At 39.3% G+C, this 15,767-nt stretch overlaps 1 protein-coding gene across 2 annotated transcripts in view; it reads left to right on the top strand.

Moving 5' to 3' along the window:
• bin3 (bridging integrator 3) overlaps window positions 1-15,767 on the top strand; it is a 61,806-nt gene that overhangs the window by 44,385 nt on the left and 1,654 nt on the right. For both annotated transcript variants that reach the window (XM_079382513.1, XM_079382514.1), the window contains 2 exons: window positions 4,999-5,140; window positions 7,116-7,250. In XM_079382513.1, the coding sequence (XP_079238639.1) occupies window positions 4,999-5,140; window positions 7,116-7,250 (277 nt within the window). The remainder of the gene's footprint in view (window positions 1-4,998; window positions 5,141-7,115; window positions 7,251-15,767) is intronic.

Below are 15,767 nucleotides of genomic sequence, written 5' to 3'. Positions count from 1 at the left end.
TAATTTTATTATTGGTTTATTCAAGTAGACTCGGCAGTTAACAACCTCAATAAAAGTCAGAAATTTAGGTTGCATCGTTGGCCATTTCAGTTTAACCGCAGGCCACTTTATGCATCGCATCTTCTCCTACTGAAGATGCGTCACGCACAGTCAAACCTACAGATGCACCTTACGGAGATTCTGCACCTAAATCCCCCAAATAATGCACATGAGAACATACATTTATAGCTCCTTCACCTAAAACTGTCCTCCTACTTCAAGGCTTGTAGCTTTTGCGAAGTCGCTTTTTTCAGTAGTTACAAAGAACAAAACGGTGTGGGTCATGTGTTTGTACTTTTCCTCAGTGCTTCCAGGCGATGCAAAGTCGAAACGCAGTCAGGCCTCAAACCAAAGCGGCCGACTCTGTTGCTAAGTTACAGTTTAGAGTTTTCCTATTTTTAGTTTCCTGAGACCAGGCTTCTCACCCAGAGATGATATTTTCATTTGGAATAGAAACAATAAAAGAATCCAAGTGAAATGCCTCTGTGCCATTTGTGTGGCTGTAATTAAGTGATCCTGTTAAAATGGGCTAATGCTGCATGAACCTCCTCGTCACATTATTAAATGATTTTTGTCATTGAACAAACGCTGTGGTTTGCTGTGTTCAAAACACTCTATTGATTTCCCTCTCCACGTAGACTATGAAACACTGTGGGGTTTGCTTAAAGTAAGTTTAACACCTAAAGCAATGAATCGATTTTTTTAAAATGATGTGAATTCATAAGATGAAGACTCTTAGAAAATACAGTATGGCTAGTCGCTCCCTCATAGTGGCCACCATGCTAAGATCAAACAATAAATGCAAACCTCAGACAAGCATGCATAATGCAAACTACATGATTTTTTATATGGGGTGGCGATGGCGCAGTGGATAACACACATGCCTTTGGTGTGAGAGACCCGGGTTCGAATCCACTGTGAGACACCAATGTGTCCCTGAGCAAGACACTTAACCCCTAGTTGCTCCAGAGGCGTGTGACCTCTGACATGTATAGCAATTGTAAGTCGCTTTGGATAAAAGCGTCAGCTAAATGAATAAATGTAAATGTATATCAACCTGTTGTGAAACTTCAGTGGCTCCTCCAGAGCTGCTGGGGGCAGCAGAGAGGCAAATGTTGTTGTTCAGAAAAACAAAACTTGTGTTTTTAAAACTGATAAACTGAAATTCGTAATTACAAGTCAACGAGCCACTCGTTGGGGAAATTCACACTAGAAGAAAATCCAGCCGAATTCTTACAATCCTAGTCCCAATTATTTTGATGGTTCTACAGATTGTTATATCAGATTTACCTGTGGTGTGAGATGTGTTAAAGGGATAGTTCATTAAAAAAGATGATTTACTCACCCTCAAGCCAGGTGTATATGACTTTCAGACGAATACAGCCTTGAGTTATATTAAAAAATGTCCTGGCTCTTCCAAGCTTTGCAATGGCAGTGAATGGTCCATCATAAAAAGTGAAATGGTGCATTTGTGTAGGAAAAATAACCATATTTAAAACTTTATAAACCGTAATCTCTAGCTTCATGCTAACTGTTGTACACATGTTAACGAGAGAGTGTCGTTCCAGCGGATGACGTAGTGTATTCTCCCCAGAATGCATATTCAATGATGCAGACAGCCGACAGAGAGGAAAACCATATAAAAAATGTGATTGGGCTAGTTTTGAATAGCAGTTGGTCTGGTTTTGTTTCGCAGACCTGGCAACCCTGCCTCCAGCTTGTGCTGTAACATGTTCACGCGTCTCTGTCTTCATCCAAATATATATATATACATTTGCTAACTACCAAATATATATATTTCCACAAATGTTCTGTAAAAACCAGTCCAAACACTATAATCGTCATTTCTTCTTACCCGTTGTTCACCATTTGTTTTGTCATGTTTGACTGTGGGATTTTCCCGTGTTCCTGGACTCTTTGTGTTTGGTGTGCCATCTCGGTCGCATCGCAGCACACCACACACTATAAGAACAAAACCGTTAAATCTATGAATGTTTTATCGTTATTTTTGTGGTCTCTCACATTTTGAAAATCTGAGAAGATTTGAATCTTTTAGTTAATTTGAGCTGTGGTTAAAATAGTTTCTCGTCATAGAAACAATTTTTCCTCATAATGCAAACATGGCAGATATTTGTGTAAATCTTTGAATGTGACAATTTACAAATGGTTTTATGAACAATTTATTATATTTTTTTCTGACTTTGTTGACGAGCTATTTGCCTTATTAAAGGGATAGTTCACCCAAAACTGAAAATACTTTCATCATCTCACCCTCAACCTGTATGAGTTTCTTTCTTCTGTGGACAGAAGATATTTTGAAGAATGTGTGTAACCAAACACCTGTTAGTCCCCATTGACTTCCATAGTATGGAACAAAAGAATACTATGGAAGTCAATGGGGAACATCAAATGTCTGGTAACACGCATTCTTTAAAATATCTTCTTTCGTGTTAAACTGCATATTGCATGTTAAAAAATAACTGAATATATAACCTTGAAGGAAAATATCATATGAACCGTTAATGCAGGATTTGAAAATGTTTTACAAGGCATGAGGGCATAAATTTAGAAGAAAAAGTGACGTTTTCCTTGACAGTTCTCAAAAAGCGCTGTTTTTTTTTTTAAACATCGCGTTATATTACGTCACGAGAGGGAGTCGTGTGCCGCACTCTGTTGGTATTCAGTGTGAGCGGGCGCGAGTCAGTGTGTTTTCGGTAGTTATTTTTATTTCAATTTATCATAGTCATGGTAAATTGTTGTATTTGTGGAGGTTGCACAAACTCCAGCCTGTCAGGACATCAAGTCCACAGGTTTCCTAACAAGAAATAGGACGGTATCTTCCGGGCCTCGGTGCGTTTGTACAGGTGAAGGGACTTCACTAATGCATCTGCTTCGAGAAAACGCGGTGGTGGGTAGCTTAGCGATCACTTTACACCGGAAGATTATCATCCAGGCGATATGATGCAGTTCAACATGGGATACCGAAGCAAGAGGCGAGTGAGGCTCCGAGCTGGTGCGGTTCCTTCGGTGCACACAGCACCTTCATCGGGTCCCGGTCAGTCTGTGTTCGGCCTCCGGCGGGAGACATGATGCTCACTGATCCGACAGAGATGCTGCTGCACGAAAATGTCAACTATGCACCGTAAGTCTTATTTTTTTACATTTGCTAACTACCAAATCAGTGAACATAATTATTTAAATGAGACACCGCACCGCAGCCTGCTTGTAAGCATTAGCAATGTCGTTATATGTTTTAAAAACAGTGTAAAAACTTTAGGCATAGCTTGTAAGTTAACCTCAGTTTGCTAATATTATAACCATCAAGTCTAGTGACAGCTTAGTAACATTGTTTGCACAGCTAATTGATCATTTATTTGTCATGTTGTGTGTTTATAAGGCTTTGGAAGATGGGAGTGTGAAGATCTGAAGCAGTGGAGGCCAGCTGTTATGAATCACCTCTACTGGACTGCACTCCTAATGGAGACGCAGATGTGATGGAGGCCAAGTGGAAAAGCACTGTCAGCAGTGAATGTGATCTAAACTTGTGTTTGCTTCTCCCAGCATATGCATCAGTCTGAGAGAGGAATACTGCAGGTCACCACAGGCTCCATGTGAACGCAGCACTGTCTTGTCATGTCCACTACACCTGCTCCTCTTTCCAGATCCCTCCAGAGGATCAACATGAGGCTGTTGGCGTATATCTAGCACCACAGTCACGATTTAACACACTTTAACAACACATTAGTGTGATACCCACACTGAAAGATTGTTAAATGCTTTTAAATGAGTCAGATTGTATATTTTTCTTTTGGTAGTATGTGTTTGGAATATCTATATATATATTTTGGTAATTAACAGTTGCAATGTTGTGTTTTGAGTTGGGTATTAATAGTGCTATGAAATAATATTTGTTATAATTTAGTGCAGTATAAATAAAACTGAATTGAATTAACCATAAATGCAGATCTGCTTGAGATATATCTAATGTAAACTTCATAAACAAGTTTTTATACAATAAGACAATTTGTGATTGTGATTATTTTTTATTGATTGTCAACAAAATGGGGCCATTCAACCCCTTTATAAAGTCCTCCTTCCTCTGTAAACTGTCTTCTAATGGCTGACACAACACATGCAGATAAGGGCTGCTCAGAACACCACAGGCCCAGCAGACAACTTGTCTGTATGCTGCCAATATTGATTGTCTTATACCAATGGCATCAAAAAGTGTGACTTACAGGTAGTTGTGACATACCTAAATATTGGCAACTTGTAATTAAAATAAATTATAATTATTATTCAGATGGTTTTAAAATGGTTTTCAAATCTTTAATCTACTATGTATTTATACATACAAGTATTTAGCTTAGAGTAATAAATTGTTTCTGCCCTAAACATACATGTGTCTTCTGGCTTGGAGAGGTCTATGCTCCTGTCTGAAGTGCATATAGGCTATCTGTAGCACACATGGGTTCAGACAGCAAGCCTCAAAGCCTGGGTGCAGAGTCGGACACCGCACATCAAGTCACATTCTCCACTAAGAGCCGGTATGCATTATCCCATCGGTATGCCAATCCATTGTTTTCCTATGGTTAAAATGGACCGCTCTCCCTCTCGTTACATCGCTTCCGGTGGTATTTTCAGATGCGGAAGTAAAGTTTTCTCACAAAAACATCTCCAGAAGCCCTAATAGCGTATTTTAAAGTATTTTTTTAAAAGAAAATCTAGTTCCTACATTACTTTTCTATACTTCGACTCACTGGAGTCTCTAACCTGGAATATGCCCTTTAAGCTGATGAAAGAAACCCATACAGGTTTGGAAAAATTTAAGGGTCAAAAAAATGATGAGAGAATTTTCACTTTTGTGTGAACTGACCCTTTAATGATTTGCCTTGTAATGTATGTCTGAGTTATGTGCACATTGATCATGTTCTCTGTCTGTGCTGTGTGTGTACGCAGGTACAGCAGTGTGTTTCCCAGTCTGAACATGGCGGTAAAACGCAGGGAACAGGCTCTTCAAGATTATAAGAGACTCCAGTCTAAAGTGGAGAAATATGAAGAAAAAGAGAAGACGGGGCCCATCATGGTCAAACTCCATCAGGTACAACCAGGTCTTCCATTCAAGGCGGGACTTCCTTTGTGACAAGTTGCAATTTCAGCCATTTATTTTTCGATGAGTGACTGATCTCCTACTAATACCAGAAATCCTTTAATTGAAGTTAGTTCACTCAGCGGTCATGTTGGTAACGCCCCAGGTAGCTGTTTTCTGTGTAGATAAAACATACAGCTCTTGTCTGCTTGAATAGGGAAAGACAGACATCAAATCAGTAACATTTTAATTTAATGCAACCTTGTTACACATTACTATAGTAAAAACAGTAAATTAAAAACCAAACCCTAACCCTTTGATATGTACATGTTGTTAATTAATATTACCCAGTATTTATTTGTGCAATTACACTGTAACAAGGACACATTCAAATTAAATGTAACCCTTAAATCAAATGACAGATTTGTATGTTTGTATGCATCGAGTTAACACCATATTTTTACTGTAGTAGATCACTATTACTGCCGTACAGTTGTTTATTCCAAAATTTGCGTATGCACATATAAACACATAATGTCCTGTCATACCCCTATTTAAGCAAATAAATAACCAGAGATCATATTGTATTTTTTATTTTAAACGAGTGTTAATTTTGTCCTTTGTTGCACGTCTGCATCAATTTTGTTATCAGACCTCATGAAATTTCCACATGAAATGATATTCAGAACTCATTTTACTTCTACGACATGCCGTATTTCTGAGTGAAACTCATAATACTCCTGATATTCCTCTCAAATTAACACAAACTTAATTTTGAAGCCTAAATACAATCAGCAGAAGTAATAAGCTAAACTTACGTTATAAACAAAGTCACATGACCTCAGTCACATTACTAAGCCTCCAACAACTCGCTCTTCAAAAAAAAAAAAAAAAAAAAATTCCTGAGTTTCTAACATAATTACAAGCACAATATGGCTGTGAAAGTGGCCTTATTTCAGGCATTTATCCAAAAACCCATTGACTTTGAGACTAAGGAGCCGGAAGTGGTAAAAAGCTCATTTCTGGTTTTCGACCTCCAAAATACATCATCCTTGCAGCACCATTTTGACTTCTTATTGACTTTAACTGGGGCTCATAAAGACACAGTCACCTGAACTACAAAACACTTCACACAACACAGTTTTTCTCTAGTCTTTATACATCTTCCTGTAGTGGATGCTTGTAGTCCAGTATGCTGGACCTTGAGAGTCATCAGGTTTATTATCATCCGTCCACTCGCGTACAGTTCTGGCGGGATTTATTTAGCACGCAGCAACAAGTGAAGGAAGCTGCGCTGGATGGGTGCAGAAGTATTCAGAGCACATGTATACATGCGAGCGAACTCACCCACGCAAGAGAAACAGCCTCTCAACTCAGCTGCACTTTTTCAAGAGGCTGCGCTCAACACACACTGCGGGATAATTGGGTTTCGCACACACACGCTCACTCTTGCACGGTAACACGATCCAGCAAACATGAGCAAACAATAATTGTTTGTTCTTTTGTTGCACACTTCTGGGTCATTATGCATGTCTGTGTTGACACGTGAAGGACTGTACGTTCGCAAACAGATAGAGACGGATGCCTGGAAAACTTCAACATACATGTACAGCCCATCGCCCACACACACACACTGAAGGACTCAGCGGGGCCGTAGAGGATAGGAGAATTGATAGTGTGTGTGCAATCACATTTACACACGGCCTGTGTCATATATAGAAAGCAGGTCATATCCTAGCAGAGGTCAGCACTTATAGATTACTTTCCCCTCCCTTCCGCTGTGCTGACTGGTGATTGCATCATCAACATTGCTCTACCCCACCTCCACACCCTTGAAAATATCCTGGCCTCATAACATTTTTTTGTTATTATTCTAATGGCACACCATAACAGCATGCTTTAATATTTGGCAAGTCATTCTGGAGTAGGCAGTAGTCTTGGTTTTTTATTCATTGCTGCATTACGTGTGTGTGTGTTTTGCTTTTAGGCCAGGGAAGAGCTGAAGCCCGTCAGGGAAGACTTTGAAGCCAAGAACAAGCAGCTGTTGGACGAAATGCCCAAGTTCTACAACAGCCGCATTGACTACTTTCAGCCCAGCTTTGAGGCTCTGATACGAGCTCAGGTGAGCATCAAATGCACCCAGCTCAGATGCAGAATAACTCAAACTAAAATACAGCATGTCGGTTACGTGGGCCATATCATGGATTTTCTGGGAACATACTTTTATATTTTGTTTAACACAACACAAACATTATATATATATATATATATATATATACATACACACACACACACAGCCACAAAAATACTGAAATTTTATTTTGTGAAATATTTAAAATTTTCTATTTTAATATACTTCAAAAATATAATTTATTTCTGTGATCAAAACTACTCCAGTCTTCAGTGTCCCATGATCCTTCAGAAAGCATTCTAATATGCTGATTATTCTTTTTAACTTTTCCTAAGGGTTTCCAATATCCAGCTAAATAGAAAAAGCTCAGTTATTTATATATTTTGCTGTAATGTCAGTAACGGTAATTTAGCCATTAATTGTAATAATGCAGTGAGATTTTTGTCTGACAGCAGCCAGTGCTCCACACAGAGATCTGATCTGATCATCATCAGTCTGTCTGAATGACATGAAGAAACAGAGCAAACTGAGACAGACTAAACCCAGAAGAACTGTGGCAACGTCTCAAAGATGCTTCAAGAAAACCACCTGCAAAGCCCCCGAAACATTTTGCGCAAGTGCACCGAGGGCAAAGGCTGCTTTAAACACAAAGGATGGCCACACCAAATGTTGATTTAATTTAGTTAATAGAAGTTAATTGATAAAGAAAATCTATTTATGACATACATTTTTGACAGCATCCTCATTTTACTGCATTTTTACACAAGTGCCTAAAACTTTTAACAGTACTGTATCTTTGCAGGTGGTTTTCTTGAAGCATATTGGAGATGTTGCCCCAGTTCTTCTGGGTTTAGTCTGTCTCAGTTTGTTCTGTTTCTTCATGTCATTCAGACAGACTGGATGATGATCAGATCAGATCTCTGTGTGGAGCACTGGCTGCTGTCAGACAAAAATCTCACTGCATTATTAAAATTAATGGCAAAATTAATGTTTGGAAATATAAACTGATATTTCCTACTGACACACTACAACAAAAGAGAAATGTGGCTTTTGTGGATATTTGCCAGAGTAAAATCCTGTTTTTACAACTGATGAAGGTGTTTGGACAGACACCGAAATGTCTTTTTAATGTTTATTATTTTATATTTTTCAATAAAACTTAAATGTTTTGAACGTTTTAACACCTGGATGATTTAGTTATGAATCTACGCAAACAAAAATATTTGACATATTTTACATGAATATGTATAAAAATAAGGAAACAATACAACATTCGGCGTTATTTACGGCTGGTTTGACAAAAGTCTGAAAAAAGACTTAACTAAATATAGGCATGAAAGCATGAAAGTTTTAAAGTTGTCATGGTAAAATGTTATATGATATTCATTTAACAAAAAGTTGAATAAAATGTTTTTTTTTAATAAGAATCAAAAGGCAAAAATCTAAATCAATAAAAATCAAGTTTGAAGAAACACCCTCACACACGCACGGTATTAAATTTTAAAGCTTACGCTACCTCCACCCAGATCTAATGTGATTAACCCTGAGTAACACACACACACACACAAAAACAGTCCTTTATGCTGCGCTCACACTGTCTCACTCTGCACACTTCCCCTCTCTCTAATGTGATTAACCCCCACAATCCTGCCTGCTTATGTCCACAGCTCAGTCTGTGTGGTATTTTAAGGAGAGTGTGTGTGTGAGAGAGAGAGAGCTAAATATTAGAATCTAATGAATGTAGTAAAAGAGGAAAAGCCAAGTCAACACACAGTCTCGTCACAGTGGTAGGATGTTAAGATTATTCCCATGTCATGATGTTATTTTGCATGTGTGTCTGTACAGAGACCCCCCCCCCCCAAAAAAAGAACCCAATATGTATACTTTTGCTACGTTTTGTTGTTGTTCTGTTCTGAACAATCACTCCATTCCTAGCTTGATGGATAATAATAAATTCATATTCTTAAAGGTGTCCAAATGCTTTTTGGTGCACCTGTGTCTATACGTGGAGATAATGCAGTCATCACATATGATATCAGTACATATGGACTTAAACTTTAACATAGTTGCATTAAGAAGCATAAACAATAGTACGTTTTAAACTAATGGATCACCTCGGCTGTCATCTGCCTCTTGAGGCAAATGTATCCTGTAAGCACGGTGGATATAACCTATTTTACACAGTGTTTTACAACACTGACTTAACTGTGAGCTGGTGTTAAAGCTGAATAGTCCAAGCAGGCCTTTTCTTGGTGGGTTAATCACATATTTAAAAGCTATAATCTTCACGGCTCAGGGCAGAGCGGGCAGTCGAGATCTGTCAGGACCTGATCCTGTGCCCTATGATCCCAAAAAATGCCATCTTGAGAGAGAGCCTCTCCTAACTATCTACTTGAACATGCGCTGTTGTTATAGGTCTGGTATAACAGATGAATTACATAGTAAATTGTATGAAAATTATTTAACATTTTATTAGAATGAAGACTAATAACTACATTTATACAAATAATTTTTTTTTTTTGCTATATTACATTAATCAAAATGAGAATATTTTACATCTGAAATGTTTTACCCACATAGTATTCATTACTTTCTAGAAAGTTTAAATGAAGTGTTCAAATTTTTCTTTGCTCATTTTATGTTCACTTAATTTAGGAGATGATTCTTAATGTGAATGTGTCAAGTGTTAATAGGTTTGATTTTGTGTTATCTGATTAGCCTGAGAAGGATTAACCAAACAGGAAATAGCCTTCATGATGACAAACAATGCCGTCATACACACAGTGAACCTTAAAGTCACTTAGTACTGAGCGTGTAGGGCATGCATGTTGGAATCTGGCCTGCATCTCATCTCAATTCCATCCCGACAATCTTAAAAATAAAGGTTCTTTATCGTCATGATTCCATCAAGAACCTTTAACATTCATGGAACCCTTCAATCACACGTTCTTTATAGTGGAAAAAGTTTCTTTAGATTATGAAGAAAAAAATGGTTCTTTTAAGAACTGTTCACTGAAAGGTTAAGGAACCAAAAATATTTCTTTAATGGCATCACTGCGAGGAGAACAAAAAAAAAAACTTTTCAAACCTGTATGATATTTTCACCTTTCGGTAATGCTAAAAAAGTGGCTTATGAACCAGTCAGTTATTTTTACAAAGATTACCATCTTACTGTACATCATCACTTATATGTAGTTTAGAAAGACTACAGCACACTATTGACCAATCAGCATCCAGAACTGGAACTATCTATTTGATAACAGGATGTACATTTCTAGTAGCTGATTTTGCCCTCTGGTCTACTAGTATGGACTTGTAAACAGCAGTTGAATTCAGCTTGTAAATGTCATGGATGGAACAACATCAAACTTCCTTTAGCTAAAACCATTGCAAACTTTATGGAGACAACAGTCTTTTGTGATTGTTTTTGTGTAGTAACACTTTGTGATGCTACGCTTTTGTCATTTGCTCTATTGAAAACCAGATGTGGGTGCTCTGTGGAAAAAAATAAAGGTTATAAATAAATGAACACATGAATGTATTAAGCTGATCATAGATCAGGCCTGAAATGCAGTCTTTCCTCGAGCTCTCAGCTAACAGATGGGCAGCAGAGAGAGAGAGAGCGAGAGAGAGGCCTAGCAGATGACCGAGTCTCATTCATCAAGCGCTTTCAGTAACCCAGAGTGCCATACCTCCAACACCCACATACTCCAAGACACAGTCATCCAACAGCAGCTCTCTGTGACGAGGTAGAGGAGGGTGTCTCTTTCTGTCAGATAGAGGGTGTAGGTGGACTCCCGAGACTGTGGAGACGCTGCCTCCCTCTGTATCTGATGGACGTCACATTAGACAGTGTGTGTTTGTGTTTCCAGTAGTCCTGGAGTGGACACAGTTTGACTCACCGAACATTCAGTCATGCTGAGAGTCCCTCATCCTGCTGAGTCATTCGCACACATACACACAGCCTTATATCAGGGGATGAGGACAAATAGAAATTTGGCCTAAAGAAAGATGCATGCACAAACATCCTGGATGGCTTCGGAATGAGCCAAATTTACACATGCCGTCTTGTTTCCCAGAAGCCCCTGCTTTCAGTCTTTACTTCTCATACGAGTACAAATCTTTGGACGCATACAAAATATATTCACTAACCTCATCTTCAGTACAGGGTGAAAACCAATGGCGGTCCTAGTACTGAGCCTTGCAGTACTGCATACTGAATTGATTGATGTACCTCTTCATTTACTGCTACAAATTGATAATGGTCAGATAAGGACAAATTGAACCATGCCAATGCAATCACAGTAATTCCAACATACTTTTGAGCCTGTCCAAGAGAATGATGTGGTCGATAGTATCAAAGGCAGCACTAAGGTCCAGTAACACTAATAGGAGGGGTGCAACCAAGATCGCATGATAAGAGCAAGTGATTTGTTACTCTTAATAAGCGTAGTTTCAGTGCTGTGAAATGGTCTAAACCTGTTTACACTGGGTGCATTCAGCAAAAGCTGGCTCTCCACGGTGATGTACTCAAAGTGAATGACACAGCTCATTACATTGTCACCCTGCTAGGCATTTACATAGGACACATTCTGGCATTCAGGAACTGCTGGACCAGGAGTAGCCATCCCTGTTCCTAAGAGTTTACTTCCAACTCTAATCAAACACTCTTGAACTAGCTAATCAAAGTGTTCAAGATTACTTGAAAATTACAGGCAAGTGTGATGAAGCAGGGTTGGAACTGAAGCCTGCAGGAAGGTAGTTCAGTTCTCCAGGAGCAGGGTTGGAAACCCCCTGAACTAGACCGAGTGCTGGAATGAAGAGAAATACTTTGTGTTCTAAAGATGGCACATCAAATTCAACAATGCTAAAGAACAGCTTGAGACCTAATCCAGCAGTTCCATTGATTGTTGGGATATTTAGTAATTTTACAATATCAACAACTTTACAAGGGGTGCAGTGCCTCAGGGGGTAGCACTGCCACCTCACAGAAAGAATGTCCCAGCTTCCTTCAGTTTCTCACATAATCCAAAGACATGCAAGTCAGCCGAATTGGAACCACTAAATTGTCAGTAGGTGTGAATATGAACGCATGTAAGTCTGTGTTTAAGGCCTGGCAATACTTCATTTTCCATGTTCTGCTACATCTCCAACAGAGTATTCTCTGTTGACCATGACCACTGATGGACTCTGTGTATTCACACTACCTATTGGACATTTTGTTTTCGAGCACCCAAATTACTCACACATGTGCTGTTGTCCTAGACATCAGCGGACTGTGGTGGTGATGAAAATTCCATCATGCTTAATCTCCTCAAGCTGCAGTGGAATGTGAACAAGGAAAGTGTACTTTAGCTTTAGCCATGCAATGGACTGGCCATCCATCTAGGGAGTATTTCTCAGCCTCAGTCGATAGGCTCCCGCATCCTTATGACCCTATAGAGGGCAATTGGTGTGGAGAATGGATGAACAGACAGTTTTACAAATTCAGTAATTGTTCCAAATGGATTTCCATTCCAAAGCAGACATATTTTACCAAATTTTGCTTTCACTTTATTGTCGCTTAATAGGTAGCCTTGTGTTTACAGCTTGGTTATTGATATTCTGAGGTGACGTGATGCTAAATGTGTAGACAGACTCAGTTTGGACATCTGTGGCTTACAGTGTAGACTGTGTGTTACAATTTGTGTGTGTATGTGTTTAATTAGTTAATTAGCCATGTGTTTACAATATATTAGTGTGTGTGACAGAAGCATAAATACTAATTCCCTTTGAAGCTTTTTCTGGTCAAGAATCACCCGCTTAAACAGGAAGGGTCTGTCTGGATGATATGTTCGACGACGACCACAGTTGATTTAGTTTTTTCTGTGTGTGATTTTTAAAGAGCGATAAATCTAAAATCGGCGAAACCACAATAATAGATTGGTGTGGTATCTCGTTCGAATCATGGCGCAGCTGTCTCCACAAATAGTTAAACAGACAGCAGCAAAGGAATGATTGGAAATGTGTGTTGACTTTGCGGTCAGAATATCCTTCCATCTGAAAGTAATATGTACCGATTGTTTAATGGACTTGACTCTGAATCAAAGCAGGATTGGGCAGTTACTGAGGATGCCACGTTTTCTTGCTATACTAACTGCCTTAAACTACTGAAACCTGTGATGTCATGAACTACGCAAACTTGAATCTTTGAAAAGTAGTTTCTACAGACCGTGTGCCTTGACTACCAAAAGCTGCGTCAAACCAACCAATCAAATTGGAGCTTGCTGTTTCAAGAAAGCTCCTGTCTTTGCAACATGTATCATAAGGCTCATGAAAGGTCCGTGGGTGTGCCGCCTGAAGCCGAGACATAAATACGGTGCCGTACCTGCGTTTTAGCTTGTGTGTGGCAGCATCATTCATTGGTTGTTTTGATTGATCTCTGACAGGTCCAAGGCGGATTTTCCTCTGAACTAGTTTTCCTTCCAGCCCCACGTGCTGCACGGCAAACAGATCCCCTCTCCGCTCTTCATGTGGTGAGACCACCATAAACAGGACAGACCAGTATCCGCTTCCATTCAGCACTGGGCAGGAACTGGCCTATCATAGATCACAGAGTGCCACTGACGGCCAGCGTGGAGTCTTTGATTAGAGTCTGAAGTCATTTCGAGCAATCCCAGAGGCAGTTTACACAATCTATTCAAAAGAGATGTGCTTCATCACAGTGTTTGGTGCCGCATTTATACATCAGCCCTACAAAAACCCTAAAAAGTGTCTTTGCAATCCGTGGGTGTCTGAACCCGATGGCTCCTGTGTGAAAAATTGAGTTGAGTTGCGTTCATCAATCGAAATTCTGCTGCGTATCTCTAGCTAACAAGACCAAAGACAATATGGCTTTTCAGTTTGATCGCCCCATGTGAAAGATGGACCTTTCTCCACTCAGACGTTGCTTTTATGGCCTCTGCTTTTCAGTAACATTCATAGCGATATTGCTAAATGAAGTATAATTTATTATTGCTCGTATTTAGGGTCAGTGATTTGAACAAACCTTTATTTTATTTTTGTTTCGTTTAGTTTTGTTTTATCTGTAACGAAAGTCAGTATGGTTCAATATTATGTCTTGAACTCCGTTGCCTTTATTAGTCAGAATTTTCTTTCAAGTCATTCATGTTTGGACCAACATGAGCAAATGATGACAGGAATTACATTTTTAGTGATTTGCAATTTTTGGTGACTTGGAGTTGGGCCAGTAAGAAACCACCTAGCAACCATTCAGAGCAGCCTGACAACCACAAGCTAAAAACCACTTTGAAAACCTTAGCAGCCACATACTGTAGCATGGGTTTTGCTCCACTCGTATTGTCCTGAGAATTTTTTTTTTACCTCACAGGATTTTAAGGCCATAGTAGATGTGGATTTGTTTGCGAGCGCACATACAGTAAGCAGCTTGAATAAATGTGCTGTGTGTGGGTTTGAGAGCCGAGCAGCTGTATTTCCCAGCGCTTTCAATGGCGGCCCACTCCTCCTGGAGTCTTGTAATGTGATTAAAGGCTATTAATCATCAAAGCGTCTCTCGCGGGACCCCTGACTCACGGGCCGGGGGAAGAGCAGGGGCGGGACGTGTCAAGAAAGCTTTCAGCCGACACTCGCTCGCTCACACAGCGATCGCAGAATATCAGGGTCACCTGCTACCCCCAGACCCACGAGCGTTATCTCGGTGCCGTAGCATTTTCCTGTATGAGCGGGAGTGAAGAATATCCCTTGTTTGGAAAAAGTCAAGTTCTTTATTTAGCAAAAAGTGATTTCACGTACAAATTAAGGCCTCAGATATGCAGTCATTTTCTATTTTAGTATAGACTGGGCTGTGTGCTGTCAGAACGAGCATATTTACATGAAGACCATCACAGTAGGAAATCTTGTTTTATTGAGTCTGACTTTCCAGCTCAAAGGGTGTGTCATTATGAAGGGGAGTGGCTTTGACTTTTAGGGGCGTGTCCATTATAATCATGGTGGTATTGATCATATGCAGCTGGATTTGTGAATGTTAACTGTTTGTACACCTTTTATGTGATAATGATTAAGATTTCCAGAAAATTTTATTAAATTAGCCAGTTTATGAGACCAAAAGTCTTTTTTTCTCTCGTATTCGTCATCCTTTCCTATCAAAATGCTTGCTACGAATGTGAAAACACAGAAAATCAATCCTGGCCTGAATTTTTTTATGACAGATGAAAGTTTCAGAAGCCGCGTGTAAACGTGATTGACACAATGTGTATTTATTTTTTAATAATGTGCGGAAATTTTGGATTTCTACTACTTTCCCATCATTCCCTGTGACTACATAAAAATGACCAATTACACCACTAATACACATTAATTCACTAAGTAGCTTTGTGTTGTGGCGTAGTGACAAAAAACCCCAAAAAAACAGGACGTTGTTCAGAGGCTTACTTGATCGCAATGGAAAGGTGAAAAACTCCTGTTTGAAATGTCTTTCTTAAGGGGAAAAAAGTGTGTTTTGACCTGTCT

Source organism: Barbus barbus (assembly GCF_936440315.1).
Source record: "Barbus barbus genome assembly, chromosome: 28".
Lineage (NCBI taxonomy): Eukaryota > Metazoa > Chordata > Actinopteri > Cypriniformes > Cyprinidae > Barbus > Barbus barbus.
This window is presented reverse-complemented; position numbering and strand designations above follow the sequence as displayed.